At 37.7% G+C, this 18673-nt stretch overlaps 1 protein-coding gene across 1 annotated transcript in view; it reads right to left on the bottom strand.

Annotated features, from left to right (window-relative positions):
* Window positions 1-313: 313 nt before the first annotated feature.
* The window catches only part of LOC106871175 (uncharacterized), a 39238-nt gene continuing 20878 nt past the window's right edge, over window positions 314-18673 (bottom strand). Inside the window, exons 5-9 of the mRNA XM_089357455.1 lie at window positions 13265-13607; window positions 4825-4879; window positions 1965-2143; window positions 1404-1553; window positions 314-605 (exon numbers count right to left, since the gene is read on the bottom strand). Coding sequence (XP_089213581.1) covers window positions 392-605; window positions 1404-1553; window positions 1965-2143; window positions 4825-4879; window positions 13265-13607 — 941 coding nt within the window. The 3' untranslated portion in view covers window positions 314-391. The remainder of the gene's footprint in view (window positions 606-1403; window positions 1554-1964; window positions 2144-4824; window positions 4880-13264; window positions 13608-18673) is intronic.

The raw sequence follows: 18673 nt of genomic DNA, 5'->3' as shown, positions 1-18673 counted from the left end.
CAGCAGCAATAATTGTTTCTTTAATTTACCACAAAGGTGACAAATGGGGCGACATCACAAAGAGGAAAGGACAAAAGGGTAGTTACAAATAATGATAATAATAATGATGATGATGATGATAATAATAATAATAATGTTCAAACAAGAGCTGCAAAAATAAAAAGAATAAAATAAATCAACCAAAAAGAGTTTGTAAAAAGGAAACACAGAACTGATCAACAAGATGTATTTGTTAATAAGGAAGTAAAAAAAAAAACAAGAAAATATGTATTTTAAGAATAAACAAAGAAGAAAATGTAAAGGAAACATTCATTATAATAATGTCGTTACCTGTGGCATATTTATCATTTGGTAATTAAATATAAATTGATGTAATCACATGAAATATGTATCAGTAATTATTAATTAAGAAACTGTGTTCACTTTTAATTAGTTCTATCTCAATTATTTCAATTAACCCACTGTACATTTTGCTGAGGCATACTTCAAGGAAAAGGTCTGAGGTTGTTCTTATAAATAACTGCATAATAGAGAGTATAGAAATACTGAACTCACTCACCCTTGATTTCAATTCACTGGTCTGGTTTTTGAGATTTTTACTTTCACTGAAAATAAACAAATTAATTAATTAATTAATTAATACATGCATAATTGATAGCAGTAGTATAAAAATGTCTCTGGGCAGTTTACTACAAATCTTACTAAGATTAACATTTTATATATATCATCATCATCATCTTCTAATACCAGTTTTCCAGACTTTGTTGAAGCAGATTTTCTATGGCTGGATGTCCTTTCCTATTGCTAAACCTTATCTGTAGATATTTAACATTATTACTGGAATAATGTGAAGATGCATGACTCAGTGGTTAGAGCATTGGACTCACAATCATGAGATAGTGAGTTCAATTCTCAGACTAGGCTTTGTGTTGTATTCTTGAGCAAGACACTTTTATTTCACATTGCTCCAGTTCACTCAAATGTAGAAATGAGTTGTAATGTCACTAATGCCAAGCTGTTTCGGCCACTGCTTTTGCTTTGGATAACACCAGTGGTGTGGAGAGGGGAAGTTGGTATGCATGGGAGACTGCTAGTCTTTCATAAACAACTTTGCTTGGACTTGTGCCTCAAAGGTTAACTTTCTAGGTGCAATACCATAGTCATTCATGACAGAAGGGGATCTTTACCCATTACTAAAATAACCATGAAATTTAATTTTGCAGTTAAAGGGTTAAGGATAAAAGATGGCATTTTATGCCTTTACATAGACTAATTATAGTTTATGTTGTTATAAAGGCACAAGTCCTTTCACTACTCTGGTGGTTGGCCATGTTTGCTATATCACTCCCCTACTACAGAGATTGGCTTTGCTCTTAATGGAAAGGAGTAAATTATTTACTTACTGAAGGAAGCCAGCAGACTGAGGTTCATAAACTTCAGCTTCACTAGGAATTTCACTGCGTACCACAACCATCCTTAACCAGTCACAGTTCTTTGTTGCTTGTTTCAAGTCGTTTTCATTGCATATGTATACACCATTTACTTCGAGTATCCTTCATGTTTTGGAATCCAGACATCACAGCAAATTTAAGTAAATTAAAAAAATAAACAGAAAAAGGCAAGATAGTTATTGGAAAACTAACAACAATAAAAATACAACAATTGGATTCTTCTGTTTTTAATTTCTTTTTTTTTTTTTCTCTTTTTTCTTCCTTCAAAATATATTTCCAACATAAAAAAAATACTATTAACTATTCAGCTCAACAAGGTTTCCAGAAATCAAAAGAAAATTTACTTCAAACATAAAATAGGAAAATTAAAAGAAAAAGAAAAAGGTAAAGCAAGAAAACATGATAAGAAACAATATAGAAATCTCTTTTACAGACCGTCATGCGAACTTTACAGTAAATATGCAACAAATGTTTTAAGATAGAAAGAACCAGTTAAATGGAGATTGAGTCTACCTGTCTCCTGGATTGATTTCAAGGCCTCGAGCCTCATTAATCAGCACATGTCCCTGCTCAGTGGTTTCCACATTAAACTCAAAGTGTGAGTTTTCTGGTCGGCTCACGTCGATGCAGCACACTTCTTTTCTCTTCTCAAGGCTGAGGAGTTCATACAGTGACACCTGGCGAGCCACGCACTGTTTTGTGGTGGTAGGGGAACACAACCATCAAAATCTGTCTGCACTTTTACATACTAATTAGCACACAAAAGTAATTTTTATCGTTATTATTATCATTATTATGATTAGCTTCTTCATGATAGTTTTTTTTTAATGCTTTTTTTTTCTTCCTCTTTGTTATGATTATCGTTATTTATTCGAAACAGAAACAATAGAGAAATTAAAGAAAGTAGCAAAAAAAAAACCCATCTAATTAGCAACACAAAGAATTCCGGAGAGAATAATAAAAGCGCGTTACAATAAGTTTGGTAACTTTTTTCTATTTTTCTTTTCTCAATAAAGAGAGGTTTTTAAATGGCACCAAATCAAATTAAAAATACTCTAACAATATAAGTTCAAGCAAAGAAGAATATTTTGCTTCGTATTATGCATAAAAACCAAATCTACATACAAACGATTGAAGTGAAAAGAAGCTTAGAAAAGCAAACTGAAGTTAAATTATATCAATTTAAAAAATTATTTACAGTTAACTGATCAAATAAGCCTGGTAAAAAAATTTATTTGGAAAAAAAAAATTAAATTTCATGGTTTTGAAGGTATTCTGTTCATAATTAATGTTGTTAATTTGTAAATCTGAATTGTTTTGTTTTTTTTGTATTTTTAGTGTTAATTTTGGTCCATGTTCTTAATTAGATATAAGCTGTCATGCATGAATGACACACAGTTTGATCAAAGAATTTTGAGATTTTTATAAGCTAAGTCATCAATTCATGTAGAATCTGGAAATATTCCTCCAGTTAATTTAGTATTAATGCTCTTGAAGCAATCCATTCTTGGTGCAATCCATTACTGATTCTAATGAGAATTAATATTTACAGCTTTTATCATTTTTTACTTGTTTCAGTCATTAGACTGTGGCCATGCTGGGCACCACCTTGAAGAATTTTTAGTTGAATGAATTGACCTCAGTACTTTCTCTATCGGTTTCATTTAGCGAACTGCTAAGTTACAGGGATGCAAACACACCAACATCAGTTGTCAAGCAGTAGGAGACAAACTGAGATACAAAGACACACACATAGATATAAATATATATATATGATTGACTTCTTTCAATTTCCGTCTACCAAATCCAATTAGAAGGCTGTGGTCACCTTGAGGTTATAATAGAAGACACTTGCCCAAGGTACCACACAATGAGACTGAACCCAGAACCATGTGGTTGGGAAGCAAGCTTCTTATCACACAGAGCTACTCCTTTAAAATCCCTTTTACTTTTCAGCAAGAGAATAGTTTTGTTCTAAATACTGGACATTGAATATATTAATGACTTTGATCCATTATTGATTTCTAATACTGGCACAAGTCCAAAAGTTTCCTCATCATCTTTCAATGGCCATAACCATTTCATTACACCCGGAATTGCTGACCCCTTTCAGTTTCAGCTGGTCCTTGATTTTATGTAAGTTTCTGATACTAACATCAGTAAAGTTAAATAGTCTTCTACTAGGATATGGAAGTCTCAAAAATATAACATCTAGTATTCAGCATGATAACAGTGGCCAGCAAAACTACCCTGCATTGAGCAGTAATGGGAGCAATGGACAGCATGTGCCCATAAATTATTTCTTTGGTCTTGTGCTCATTCCACGAGAAATTTTGAATCCACATGAGAAACCTGAAAGACATACCATCAGGGCAGGCTTGAAACTAGTGAAACCCTAGAATTCCCTAGTGATGTATTCAGAGTCCAAATTTTGGCTCCAGGAAAAGAAGAATGCTCCCTACAAGAATGCTCCCTACACATGCCCTTAAGAAGGCAAGCCTTGTTGACTCTATGATTATATGATTGCCAGATGTTGTGAAGCTTGTTACAGGCACTCCAGGTTCATACCTTGCATGCCAAGAAGTCTTTCTTACTATCATCAATATAGGACTAAAAGTTATAGGAAGGGCACAGTTGAGTAAATCAACCCCAGTACTAGACATGGACTATATTTTATCAATTCACCCCACCACTACCAGAAAGATAAAAAGCCAAATTGACCTCAACAGGATTTGAACCCAGAATGCAAAAAGCTTTTATACATTAATAATTTGATATTCAATTAAATTGTAGTCATACACAAAGAATAATAAAATACTATTATTTTTTGTGTATGACTACAATTTTATACCTTTACATAGACTAATTATAGTTTATGCTGTTATAAAGGCACAAGTCCTTTCACTACTCTGGTGGTTGGCCATGTTTGCTATATCACTCCCCTACTACAGAGATTGGCTTTGTTCTTAATGGAAAGGAGTAAATTATTTACTTACTGAAGGAAGCCAGCAGACTGAGGTTCATAAACTTCAGCTTCACTAGGAATTTCACTGCGTTTCACAAGAATAATAATATATTATTATTCTTTCTGTATGACTACAATTTAATTGAATATCAAATTATTAATGTATAAAAGCTTTTTGCATTCTGGGTTCAAATCCTGTTGAGGTCAATTTGGCTTTTTATCTTTAAGAATTTATTTAGACACACTTTCTTGAATTCTATGGAGTGCGAACAATGTGATTTACGTTACCTGCTTGAAGATTATAAATGTGTGTGTGTGTGTGTGTGTGTGTGTGTGTGTGTGTGTGTGTATGTGTGTGTGTGTGTGTGTGTGTGCTGGTGTAAGTGAATGGCTATGCATGTAACTTACCCGCGAGACTTCACTACTACCCCAGTCATTAGCAAATGAAGACATAGAGCAAGACCTGCATAAGTAAATAAAAAAAGACAATGTTGTTATAACAGTATACCCAGTGATGTCTTCACAATATTATTTGTGACATATTTGGTAATCTTTATTAATAGTCTATCAAGAAAATATCAATAATTATATTCACTGGTGCATAAGATGCACTTCTGTATTTGAAAATAAATAAAAAAATTACATTGTCTAATGCAGTCATATTATGGATAGGAGACTAAGAATCGCAGCTTAAGGAGATGAATGAGCCTAAGTCTACTAGGCCCAAAAATTGTTACTTATAATAAAATATTGGTTTCAAATTTTGGCACAAGGCCAGCAATTTTAGGGGAGGGGTCAATTGATTACATCGATTCCAGTGTTCAAATAGTACTTATTTTATTGGCCATGACAGGATAAAAGGTAAAGTCGACCCCGATGGAATTTGAACTCAGAATGTAAAGACAGATGAAATACCACTAAGCATTTTGCCCAGTATGCTATACTTATAATGAAATATTGAAAACAAATCAAAATATCACAGTCTGTTACCACAAACTTGGAAAAGATTGCTTAAGTTTATGTCAGCAATTTTGTGGAGAGGTCACATTGTTTCAATATACCTCCTCTCTCAGCATACATAATCTACACCTGGTATGTGTTTTAATTAATTTAATGACTGGGTTACAATTAAGAAACAGTTATTATCTAAATCAGTGGTTGTTAACCAGGGTCCAGAGGGCTCTTGGGTGTGAACAGGGAGTCCATATTTTGTCGATAAAATTTATGTGCAATAAATCAGTTATACTCCTACAGTCACCATCACCATCGTTTAACATCTGTCTTCCATGCATGAGTAGGATGGTTGACAGGAGCCAGCCAGGTAGAAGACTACCTCAGGTTACCGTGTCTGTTTTGGCAGGGTTTTTACAGCTGGATGCCCTTCCTAATACCAACCACCCTGCAGTGTAGACTCAATATACTCTCTCTCTCTCTCTCTCTCTCTCTCTCTCTCTCTCTCTCTCTTTTACTCTTTTACTTGTTTCAGTCATTTGACTGCGGCCATTCAGGAGCACCGCCTTTAGTCAAAGAAATTGACCCCAGGACTTATTCTTTGTAAGCATAGTACTTATTCTATCGGTTTCTTTTGCCAAACTGCTAAGTGATGGGGATGTGAACACACATACATATATATATATATATATCATCATCATCATTTAACGTTCCATGCTAGCATGGGTTGGACGATTTGACTGAGGACTGGTGAACCAGATGGCTACACCAGGCTCCAATCTGATTTGGCAGAGTTTCTACAGCTGGATGCCCTTCCTAACACCAACCACTCTGAGAGTGTAGTGGGTGCTTTTACGTGCCACCGGCATGAAGGCCAGTCAGGCAGTACTGGCAACATATACATATATACGTCGGGCTTCTTTCAGTTTCCGTCTACCCAATCCACTCACAAGGCTTTGGTCAGCCCGAAGCTATAGTAGAAGACATTTGCCCAAGGTGCCACGCAGTGGGACTGAACACAGAACCATGTGGTTGGAAAGCAAGCTACTTACCACACAGCCACTCCTGCGCCTATATAAAATATTAAATTTTTTTTTAATACAATTCCTAATAATATTTAATTATAGAAATACAGTAGGATGGTTTGTGTTTTTTCAAATGGTTATGTAGGTCCAAAGGACTAAAATAGGAAGCAAAGGGGTGTATAGGCAAAAAATAGTTGAGAACCACAGATCTAAATGAAAAAGTCTCCTAGAAAGACAAAAGACATGTTAAAAAACTTTCATACACTTGACAGCTATTTTCAGTGACTGAATGAGAACAAAACTATAGTGATGATGGACCATCCTCATGATGGGTCACATTTATACAAAACTTTACAGCAAGAAATAAGTTTCACACCTGCACGGCAATTCTTTTAACCAAAATATAAATAACCATACAATTGAACTGAAACAAGAGAAAGCTAAGATATGGTAGTCCCATCATACGGCTTTTTTTTAAGATAAATTTATGGTTTCCTACTTTATACCTGTATATATAATTATCATGACTCAGTGGTTAGAACATTGGACTTAGAATTGTGAGGTCATGAGTTCAATTGCCAGATCTGGTTGTGTGTTGTGTTCTTAAGCAAGACACTTTATTTCATGTTGCTCCAGTTCACTCAGCTATAGAAATGAGTTGTGAAGTCACTGGTGCCAAGCTGTATCGGCTTTTGCCTTTCCCTTGGACAACAATGGTAGCATGGAGAGGGGAGACTGCTATGCATGGGCAACTGCTAGCCTTCCACAAACAACCTCACCCAGGATTGTGCCTTGGAGGTGCAAACCCATGGTCATTCATGACCAAAGGGATCTTAATATATCGCAATATTGTTGTTACATGCACAAAATCAGACAGTCTTCCCCACAAAACCATGTCAAAATATCTTCCAATATGTAAATGAAACATACTAAATTTGCTTCTTTCCACAAAATACCCTTCTAAAATAGGAGTACATCTTTTGCAAGAATGCATCTTGTGCTGTACATCAGCATATGCAGTAATTAAGACAAAGATTAGTACACATTTCAGTCACACAAAATCATTTATTAGTCATGAAGTTTCAACAAAAACTGGAGCCCTGAGGTCACTTGCACCTCATTCTTCACAATAACATCAATTAACTCAAATGCAGGGCCTTCCTTTAATTCTACTTAAATTTCAGTGGATGACAACTGGATGTTAGATGAAGTATTATAATTTCTTTTTTTTTTTTGCTATATGTCAGACTTTATAGATCTTGCAAGTGAGAGGTATAAATAGTTTCAACCAAACTTTTCTTTATTTTGTTTTATTTAATCAATTTTCAAACCTTTTTCTTTTCCCATAGTTCAGTAAGAAGTACACTTCTTCTATTTCAATTAACTTTCAATAGAACTTTGTCATTATTAACCCTTTAGCATTTAAACTGGCCATATCTGACCCAAATATTCTTGTTCTATGGTCAACCAGCCATATTTGGCTTCTCACACCTACCTTACAATGTCATTCTAAAAAGAAACAATCACGTCATCAAAATCTCAAAGCTATGAGTTAAAGCATGATTAATTTAAAACAATGTGAATAAGTATTACAGTTGACAATAAAATCTGAATGCTAAAGGTTTAAAATGCTGTTTGGAACATAAATTAACATGAAATTTGATGGAAGGTTAAAAATTTATTATCCAACCATCTCATTCTCGGTCTACTCCTAGGCCTCCTACCAGGTGGCTTGGTTTGAAGGATTCATCTTGTCATTTTATCCTTCAACATTCTATTTACATGACCATAGTACCAGGGCTGTGACTTCTCAATGCAGAAAAGTAGCAGACACTTTGGAGAGACACTTTGATCTCCAAGCTATGCACCTTGTTGAATAACATTACACCAGAGATGGTTGGATAATATCCATAGTCTCAGTTGGGTATTCTTAGGAATCCATCCAGGAAGTTTAATAACAGTTGCTTCTGATAGGACCATTAGAGGAGTTACCTGAGGACTCTACTCTAAAAACCTATCCAGAAATAGTTGGAGAAGACAGATAAATGGGTGGATGGATGGATGGACAGACAGACAGATAAATGAATGGATGCATGGATGGATGGATGGTTGGTTGGTCAGTCATAAATTTAGGTCACTTTAAACAATAAGCCAGTATCATACAACCTGGACTTGGTATCAAAACGGTTGAAATAGTGCAATTAGTGCTAATTAGGAAAATGGAATCTCAACCAACAAAGATGAAGTAAGGACATAAAGAACTGGATAAGATCGACTCTGGTGTAATATAAGTCTGCAGCATGGGACCACAGTGGCATGACGGGTGAGATCTCAGACTATGCCTATCGTGCAGGACAGTCATTCGTTCATATTTGGGTAACTTCTTGTACTACTGCCACTGCTACTTCTGCCACTTGTTAGTACTACAACTATTCCTTCTACTACTATAACTACTACCACCACCACCACTGCCACCTCTACTGATAGTCACACTACTACTGCAACGCACCAAAGAAGACATGGGTGAAACAAACTGAAGAAGACCTGAAGTCATAGCGCCTTGACGTCAAGCATGAATAAGGCCAACACCATGGATCGGAAAGCAGGGAATAACATCATTACCAGAGTCCATCAATCAGCAGCACCCATAGCAGTGTATTAGTTGAGGGGACAGCCTCCACCCTTGGTCACCAGCTTGGGATTTTACTAACTTACTTACTACTGCATCAGCTATTACAACTGGCAATACTACTGCCACTTGTTACTACAACTACTGCAGGTGCTACTACAGCTTCTACTATTACTGCTGCTTACTACTACTACTACTACTACTACTGCTACTACTACTACTAATACTACTACTACTACTATTGGTGGTGGTGTATCTAATATGAGTGTTTTTGTATCAAATACAAGTGTGGATTGATAGAGTGACACAAACAATAGCATCTGCTACCACCTTCACTACTCCTGCTGCCATCACATCTACCACCACCACTATCACCACCACCACCACTATCACCACCACCACCACCATCATCCTCATAACAACTACTACTACTGCTACTACTACTACTACTACTTGAATTGCTTGCCAAGTCTTTTATGATTATTTTGGCGATTGTCCAGATAAACTTAACCAAGTCAACACCTCAGTTTCAATTTCCAACTTTAGCAACTTCCTCATCACACGTACCCACACCTCACATATTCCCACCCAGCCACACCCATTCAACCCCACCACCAACTTTGTGATTCATCTATGAATCTCAGAACTGTCTTTTTTTTCTACAGAGATGGCAAAAAACCTGTATATCACCTCTTCTTGTCATTTCGATAACATCAATTAAAGTGACAAGCAGGCAGAATCATTAGCACGCCAAGCTAAATGCTTAGCGGCATTTTATCTGTCATTATGTTCTGAGTTCAAATTCCACCAAGGTCAACTATGCTTTTTATTCTTTCAGGGATGATAAAATGAGTACAAGATGAGCACTGAGGTTGAAGTAATCAACTTAAATCCTCACCTCATCTTACTGGTCTTGTGTGGCCTTGTACAGCCATTATTATGACAGCAATTAAAGTGGCAAGATGGCAGAATCATTAGCACATTGGACAAAATGCTTAGCAGCATTTTGTCAGTCTTTATGTTCTGAGTTCAAATTCTACTGAGGTTGACTTCGCCTTTCACCCTTTCAGAGTCGATAAAATAAATATCAGTTGAGCATTGGGCTCAATGTAATCAACTAGCTCCCTCCTCTGAACCTCTGGCTTTATACCAAAAGTAGAAGCTATTATTATAACATCAATTATATTCACAACAAGAACATCAGTTGCTGCAGCAGAATGACAGAAACAGCTGAAGCACCACACTAAATGCTTCACTGTATTTAGTCCTTTCCTTTTATAATCTCAGCTCAAATTTCATCAAAGGTGACTTTACTATTCAAATAAATAAAGTGAACAGGGATCTTCATGAGATTCAACAATGAGGATTCAGTTGCTTGATCTTCTAGATTACCTGCTCTTGAATTAGCACATAAGTGGTGGAATATTCCACAGACATGTGTACCATTAATGTAACCCTCAAGTATAATCACTGTGACACAGTGTGCAACTGACAAGGATGTACGTTTGAATTACGGGTACAATTCATCTGACAGGCTTCTGCACAGTTTCCATCAACCCAATTTCACTCAAGAAGCTTGAGTCAACCTGTAGTAAAGATGAAAGGTCTGAAGTAAATCTCAAGGTGCCATGCAGTGGGACTGAACCTGAGACCTTATGCAGTGAACTTCATAAATATTCAATCAGGCTGCATGCAAATCAAGATTCTAAAACACATAAAATGCCATCAGTCTTGTACGAGAGTTAATAAAGATCTGGACCAGCTCATAGATTAGTTGCCATATGAAGATCCTATTGTACCAGAGCATTGACCTGTCAACAGTAGTCTATGCAGGAGAAACTTGAAAATGACTACATTCCATCAATGGTGTTTATGCAGAATACACTTGATCACCTACAGGGATATAATTGCAAACACTGAAGTCCTGAGAAGAGCCAATCAGCACAGCTTGCAGGAGATTGTGGCAAAAAAAAAAAAGAGACTTGCAAGTCATGTTTTCCAACTACCAGAAGAATGAATACTGAAGACAGTTACACAATGGATGAAGAAAGAGAGGAAGACATGGCTCGCTATCTTCAAAGAAGATCTGAAGCAACTTAGTATCACCTAGGAAGATGCAAGCAGCTATACTCAAAGTGAGATTATTGGAGATGTCTAGCTGACCAATGTACAAGCCAACTATAAGAGAGGATCTAAGACTAAGAGTAAGACATACTGAAGTTGATTCAAATTTCTCTTGCTACTACTAAAATGATTAACTTTGAGTTGATATTAAGAATTTATGTACTGATTTACTCCTATTTTGGCATCTATTAGGTTCAAATTGGTTGGAAGTCAGCAAAGAAAAGATCTGTATTACAGTTCTAGATACAGGGTAGAATTTAAAAGAGAAATTCTGGGAAAGACATCATTGAGTATTACAAAAATAGCTTCTCTTCCTCTGAAGAATAACTTCTATGTTGGCCCAACTAACATCAGCTAGTAGTTCTTCCACATAACCCCTAACTCAGACTCCATATTAACCACTTTTCCCAATTATTCTTAACCAAAACATTAAGCAAATTGAAATCCCACTTCACCCTGTTTTTACTGCCTAAAAATGTCCAGACTGAACCATAATGATCTCAGAAGTCTTGGAGAACCTGAAAATGTCATGGCCACAGGCCTTTCCTTCTGACTGAACAATTTTGACTTGGATCTATCATGAGCCCAAGGACTTATAAGACTTATAAGCTTAACCTGCTTTCCAGGGTATATGAGTGTCCAAGATTAGAACATTTCTCCCACCATTGAATGGAATGTCAATCTGTCATGGAGTTACCTTCTCAGTTATTGCTCATTTACAGTTGAATGAACTGGAACAATGTGAAATGAAGTGTTCTGCTCAAGAAAACAATGCACTACCCAGTCCAGGAATCGAAATCATAATCATATAATTATGAGTGCAACACTCTAACCGCTGAACCATTAAACAAAAAAAAAAAAGAATCTGTATCATTGAATTCTTTTGTTCTACCTTACACCTTAAATTAGAATAAGGATCCTTTGTTCATTGAGCCCCACCAACTGACCAATCAGCCAACCAACCAGAATCTGATGCAAAAAAAAAGGGGCAATTCAATGGATATTAGTTATCAGCAGGAAAAATTTAGGCAAAGTGTGAATGACAGCAGGTTATTATTCTGGGTGCAGAGAATTAGAAAAAGTGGTTAATCAAAGGCCAGGATAAGGTGTAATAGAAAAAGGGATGAGATACATCAGAGGTGAGACACAGCCTAATCAGGGGCCAGCATAAGGTGAGTTAGAGCAGTGTGTGAGACACAGTAGAGGTGAGACACAGCCAGAGTGAGACACAGTAAGGGTGTGATACAACAGGAATGTGTCAGGAGTACCTGAGAAGAGCTGGTATGTTTACTTCTAAGGCTTATCTTTCATAAGCTAGAAAGACACCCACTTGGAGGGGAATACTCTGTGCATTCCCATTTTAATGTGGAATACACTAACTAATCATAGAACAACAACATTCCTCACAGAAACACAGTATTCAGACCCAGAACCTGGATACAACATTAAGACAGAAGATCAGGGTAACTGGTAAATTGTAATGAAACTGACCATTCTCAAACCAATCTGGTACCTACTCCTCCACAGCTAGGCAGACTGCAGTAATGTAGGCTAAAACGTCCCTTCTAAATTTGCACTGAAATATCAGTAAAAGATTTGAACACTAGACCTCTGAGCAAGTAGAACAAAACCTTTATCTACACACAGAACACATGACTAATTAAAGACAAGGCTCTCATGCTGAGAGCTAAATCGTACACCCACATATACACAAACACACTATGGGCTTCCACACAGCATCTGTCAACCGACTTCCAATCACAAGACTTTAATCAATCCAAGGCTATTGTAGAAGACATTTGCCTATGGTGCCATGCAGTAGAATTGAACCTAGAATCAATACAATAAAGTAGTAGCAAGTAGATACAAACAGCAGGTGACACTCCAACTACCCTAACTTATATGAGCAGAGTTTAGTGTCTTGCTCAAGAACACTGTACTATGTCAGACACTGGATAGAAATACTTCAGTACTGTAAGTGCTTGAGGACTAAAGTCTCCCCTGTGAACATAAGAAGTATAATGCTATGATATTAATGCCTTTCTCCAAGGAGATGAGAAAGTTAGCAGCAATGTCATTAAGACCAGAAAGAAACAGAAGAGAAATGACAATGACTTACTCTGTAGTAACTTCTCTTTCGTCGAGTGAGATATGGCTTTGATGCATGCAACTGGTATCATTGTCGTGGTTAGGCCAGTCAAGATGCCTGTTGAAGGGTGATGAACATGATGAAGATGTCGACATTGCTGATGGCGCATTGGGAGAAGTGGCTTCCACCAAATGCAAGTGTGTGTCCTTTGATTGTGCCACATGTACAGCAGCTAGGTACTTCTCCCTCTCTGCATTTGAGGTAAATCTCTTCAAATCATCCTCCTTCACTTGTATCGAGTTGGGGTTCAGCAGTTCATAAATAGAGGATAACAATAATTCTCGATCTTCAAGAGCTATTTCCTTTAAAGTATCTGTAGAAGAAAATTCAAAGAAAGAATTAAGGCTAAAAATGGACATTTAAGAATGAGGTTTAAGTCAAGTCTAAATATGATAAACAGATTAATGGTACAGTCTTTTGCTTCTTCTTTGATATTCTATTTTCACATGCACACCAAATTCTTCCTGCACTAAGAAGTTTGCTTCCCAACCACATGGTTCTAGGTTCAGTCCCACTGTGTGGCACTTTGGGCAATTATCTTCTCCTATAGCCATGAGTTGACCAAAACCTTGTGAGCAAATTTGGTAGATAGAAACTGAAAGAAGCCCATCATATATATGTGTATGTGTGTCTTTCTTTGTATATGTGTTCATTCCCCCATCACTGCTTGACAAACAGCATGGGTGTGTTTACGTATGTCCCCATAACTTGGCAGTTTGGCAAATGAGACCAACAAAATAAGTACCAGGCCTTACAGAAAATAATAAGTACAGAAGTTGATAAGTTTGACTAAAATTCTTCAAAACGGTGCCCCATCATGGTTGCACTCTAATGACTGAAACAAGTATACAATACTATCTTCAGACAGCCTGAATCTTCAATTTTCCAAACACATTCAGTTGATTCTGTCAGGATTACAGTATTTGCACTTACATTAACACTCATCCAAACTCTTTTCATACCAAACTCTTTCGAAACTTTTCCTAGTACTATGATATATTATGTTCGAACCTTTTTGCGTTCAGATTACTCGATCAAATCTAAGGCTTATTTATTCACATTGTTTTGAATTAATCATGCATTATCTCATAGCTTTGAAATTTTGATGAAGTTAACGTTTATTTTTAGACTGATATTAGAGGGTAGGTGTGAAAGACCAAATCTAGCTGTTTTGAACACAAAACAGATAGAATATTTGGGCCAGATGTGACTGGTTTAAATCCTAAAGAGTTAAAAGGATCTAAATTAAAACCTTCCATCAAAATTTCATGTCAAATTCCCAAACCAGCTTAATAACAACAAAGTTATTTTGCTAGTGGTGTCACTTATTAAAAGTATGGTAATGATAGGGTAAGCAAACTGGTTACTGTTTTCAAAGGTAATTGTCCAAAAATATACAAACAAACTTTCCAGGCTCTTTCAATTGTTAAGCACCTTTTTATATGCATGAGGCAGAAAAACTGGCAGAATCATAAGAGTGCCAGATAGAATGTCTTGTAGTATTTACTCTCGTTCTCTGTACTCTGGGTTCAAATATCACTCAAGGCAACTTTGCCTCAATGGGAAGCATGGAAAAGTGGACTTTAAAGAATGATGATGATGACACACACACACACAGAAATATATAAAGAAGAAGAAGAAGAAGAAGAAGGAGGAGGAGGAGGAGGAGGAGGAGGAGGAAGAGAAGAAGAAGAAGAAGAAGAAGAAGAAGAAGAAGAAGAAGAAGAAGAAGATTTCGGCCCATTATTCTCAGTATCTCTCTACACGGTGGGCCCGCAACAGCTGGACGTATTGCCTTGCAACCGGGCTCATGCCACTTCTGTGGTCTGATACACTTTCACAAACCTCCTGGTAATCCAAGCACTACCCTCAACTGCTTTCTCCCCACATTCCTTGATGATCCTCCTCACAGCAGATACACTAGCCACCTTCAGAAACCTTCTGAGAGAAGCTGCTGGGAAATCCCTGCAGCCAACCTCGAACGCAACCAGCTCACAGATGTAACCCTTCATCCGAATCTCAGCTATCAGCTCTTCATAGCCCAACAGCTTCTACTCATGGGCCTCAGCAATGCTCTCCTCCCATAGCATAGTCAGCTCCCCAAGTACCACATGTCTCTGACCCTCATCTACTAAAACAAGGTCAGGCTGGAGTACTGACACCACGATGCTTTCAGGCAATGGCTTGTCCACAAAAACCTCCCATTTTCTGTCTTTGGCCTGCCGAGGTTCCAGTCTCTTTGGCATCACACCTTGCTGCACAAATGCTGTCATGCACAATCTTAGTTCAGGCACTCGACTCTCTCTTGCAGCTGAAGCAACAACATGTAGCACTAAATTATGACTAAATGTATACCACCCTGACTGGAGTGCTTTTGGGCAAGCTGACAGGATGTGTTTGCGGCTGCCATACTTCCCACACAAGTGGTACTGGGGACTCTCTTGGATACCTTATTTTTTTAGATTCGCTGGAGACGGATGCACATCATAAGCAGTCTGGATCAGAGCTTTCAAATGCCCTGCACTCAACCGCCACCAATCAGACCACTTCAACTCCAGCTTTTCGACATCATCCCAATTCAGCCACCGACCCTACTGTGCTTGTTGCACTGCATGACCCAGACGTCTCTCATCTTCCAGCTGCCTTACTTGTTGTTCACATAGCTTCTGCTGTTCTTGTTTACTTAACTCAGATCAAAACCACTCTCTCTTGACAAGCCCCACACCAGTCCTGCTGTCTATAATCACTCCACACACTCCAGCATGCTGGGTCATCTCATCAAGCTACTGCATCACCTGTGACCTTCCACTTCCTACCAGTTTTAAAATCTGGTGGATTGCCCTGGATCACAGTGTCCCTTGACTCAGACAGCATCAATCACAGACGCACCTTGGAGACCTTGTACTCCTCCACTAGTGACGTCAGGGGCAACTGGAGCATACCCTGGTTGCCATAAAGGGCAACAGATGAAAGGCACTTCGAAAGGGCAAGCCACTTCCTTACCTTCTTATTGATCTTACGTTCAACTGTTTCAATCCTTGTTAGAGAAACTTCATACACAGTTATGTACCACAGCAGTCTTGGGAGCAACCCAAAATGCATGTACCACACCTTGAACTTCCCTGGCAAACTTGCTTGATCAATGCTCTTTAGCCCTGTCTCTGCCTGCTTCTGCAGTTCAACACCACGATGCTTATCTGTGAGGGGAAAACTGACTTTTGACACTTTGCTCACGAACAGTTGGTATTTGCTCTCCACTGATGCTGAAAACCAAATTTACAAGCGATCCACCCTTCAGTGAAAGGTCTAAATGCTATCCGACTCCAGCTGATCAGTTCAGACAGTCTATTCACCATGTCTCTGGCAACGTTGATATTCTCCTGCGCAATGGTGAGATCATCCATGAACACTCTCAGTTTTACTTCTCCTCGGTTGAACCTGTGCTCAGGCATTAAGCCCCTCAGTATAATCTCCATGACCATCACAAAAAGGGTTGGTGAGATGGCACAGCCCATTGCAATCCCCTTTTGTAGATCAATGTATTCAGTGGTGTACTTTGCAATAGAGAACCGAAACATGAACTGGTCAAAGTATATGGATAGAATGCTTTGGAGTTTCTGGGGCACATAGAAGAACTCCAGGGCTACCTGTATCATGTTATGAGGCACAGAACCATATGCATTTGCTAGGTGCAGTCATACAACATGCAGCTCCTTATACAATGCTTTCTTCTCTATATGTATGTATACACACACATGCACACATATATATGTATGTATACATATAAATACATGAACTCACACATATGCATACACAATGAGCTCTCATACACTTTCTGTTTATCAAATTTCCCTCACATTGTATTATTAAACTCCAAGATGCGTTGGGGAATTCAAGAAGACCTGTCCACCACAACAGAATTGAGGTTCCACATAAAAAGCACTGGTGCTGATGTCATGTAAAAAGCACCAAGTACACTCCATAAAGTGATTGGCATCATGAAGGGTATCCAGCTGTAAAAACCAAGCCAAAACAGACACTGGAACCTGGTGTGGTCCCTGACCTAGCCAGTTCCTGTCAAGCTGCCCAACCCATGCCAGCATGGAAAACGGATATGAAATGATGATGATGATGACGATGGTAGCAGACATTTACTTAAGGTGCCACAGTATAATTTAACCCACAGCCATGTGGTTGCAAAGCAAAAATCTTAACTACACAGATTTGCCTGCACACACTGTTAGACTTTGGCACAGAAAGACTGACATATGTCTCAGAACCACTTCCAAGACATACTACGACAGCTAATAGAATGAAATGAAGAACACCTTGGTTTATAAAACAGGTATTAAAGACAGAAGAGGAAATGGTTGGCAGAGACAGCCTATATCGACATCCAGAGTTTTATCAGTTTTATTTAAGTAAATCAGTGATGTGTGCAAAGTATAGAGATAGTGGGTTAGAGCAGAGTTGTATATTTGTATGACTGAGACATGTGTATGTGAGTGTGTAGATATGAGAGTGTGTGTGTGTGTGTGTGTGTGTGTGTGTGTGTGTGTGTTTGTGATGTGCAAATGTAGATGTCTGTGCATGTGTGTATGTACACAAGTAGTAACTATGTGTATAAAATTAATGAGTATGTAAACAGAATCAGTGAATGTGTATTTATATACACTGCGGTTGTGGGATTGTGGGTATGAGTGTGAGTGTATGCAAATATAGAAAAGGTGTGTGTGTATGTGTGTATATATATATATATATATACACACTAGTAGTGAGTATGTATGTGTAAAAGAAATGAGTATGTATGCATAATGAGTTAGTGAATACGTATGTACTCTGTATGTGTGTGTGTGTGTGTGTGTGTGTGTGTGTGTGTCCATGTACATGTTGAAGTAGTGAGTTTGTAGAGGTAATGTGTATGTATGAATAATGGAATGGGATACAGACACATACACACATATACATATATTATCATCATAATCATCATCACCAATATTTAATGGCAATGTTCCATATAGGTACAGGTTAAATGGTTCAGTTGCATTCAAAGGAACTAAAGGACTGCATCATGCTCCAATGTCTACTTTGACATGGTTTCTAGGTGCTTCTTTTTTTTTTTTTCTTTTTTTTTTGTACTACCATCACTAATGAAGTTGCCATACAGCTTGCAAGACTACAAATCCTGAGAGAGGCAGCTTTATGCAAGAAGATAAGTGTTAAAGCATGAGAGAAGAGGTCAGAGAAGAACAGGCATCTTGTTGTAGACGGGTTACATGACTGCTCACATTTTAGAAGAGAGAGTAATCAGTGTGGAGTAGAGAGGAGATAAAATTAGTGTTGTGGTTTCTGGGTGGACCCTCAAAGTATAAAGTGAGT

The sequence above is a fragment of the Octopus bimaculoides genome, chromosome 9 (genome assembly GCF_046866305.1).
Source record: "Octopus bimaculoides isolate indiv1 chromosome 9, ASM4686630v1, whole genome shotgun sequence".
Classification (NCBI taxonomy): domain Eukaryota; kingdom Metazoa; phylum Mollusca; class Cephalopoda; order Octopoda; family Octopodidae; genus Octopus; species Octopus bimaculoides.
The sequence above is the reverse complement of the archived record's forward strand: the minus strand, read 5'-3'. Positions and strand labels throughout refer to the sequence as shown.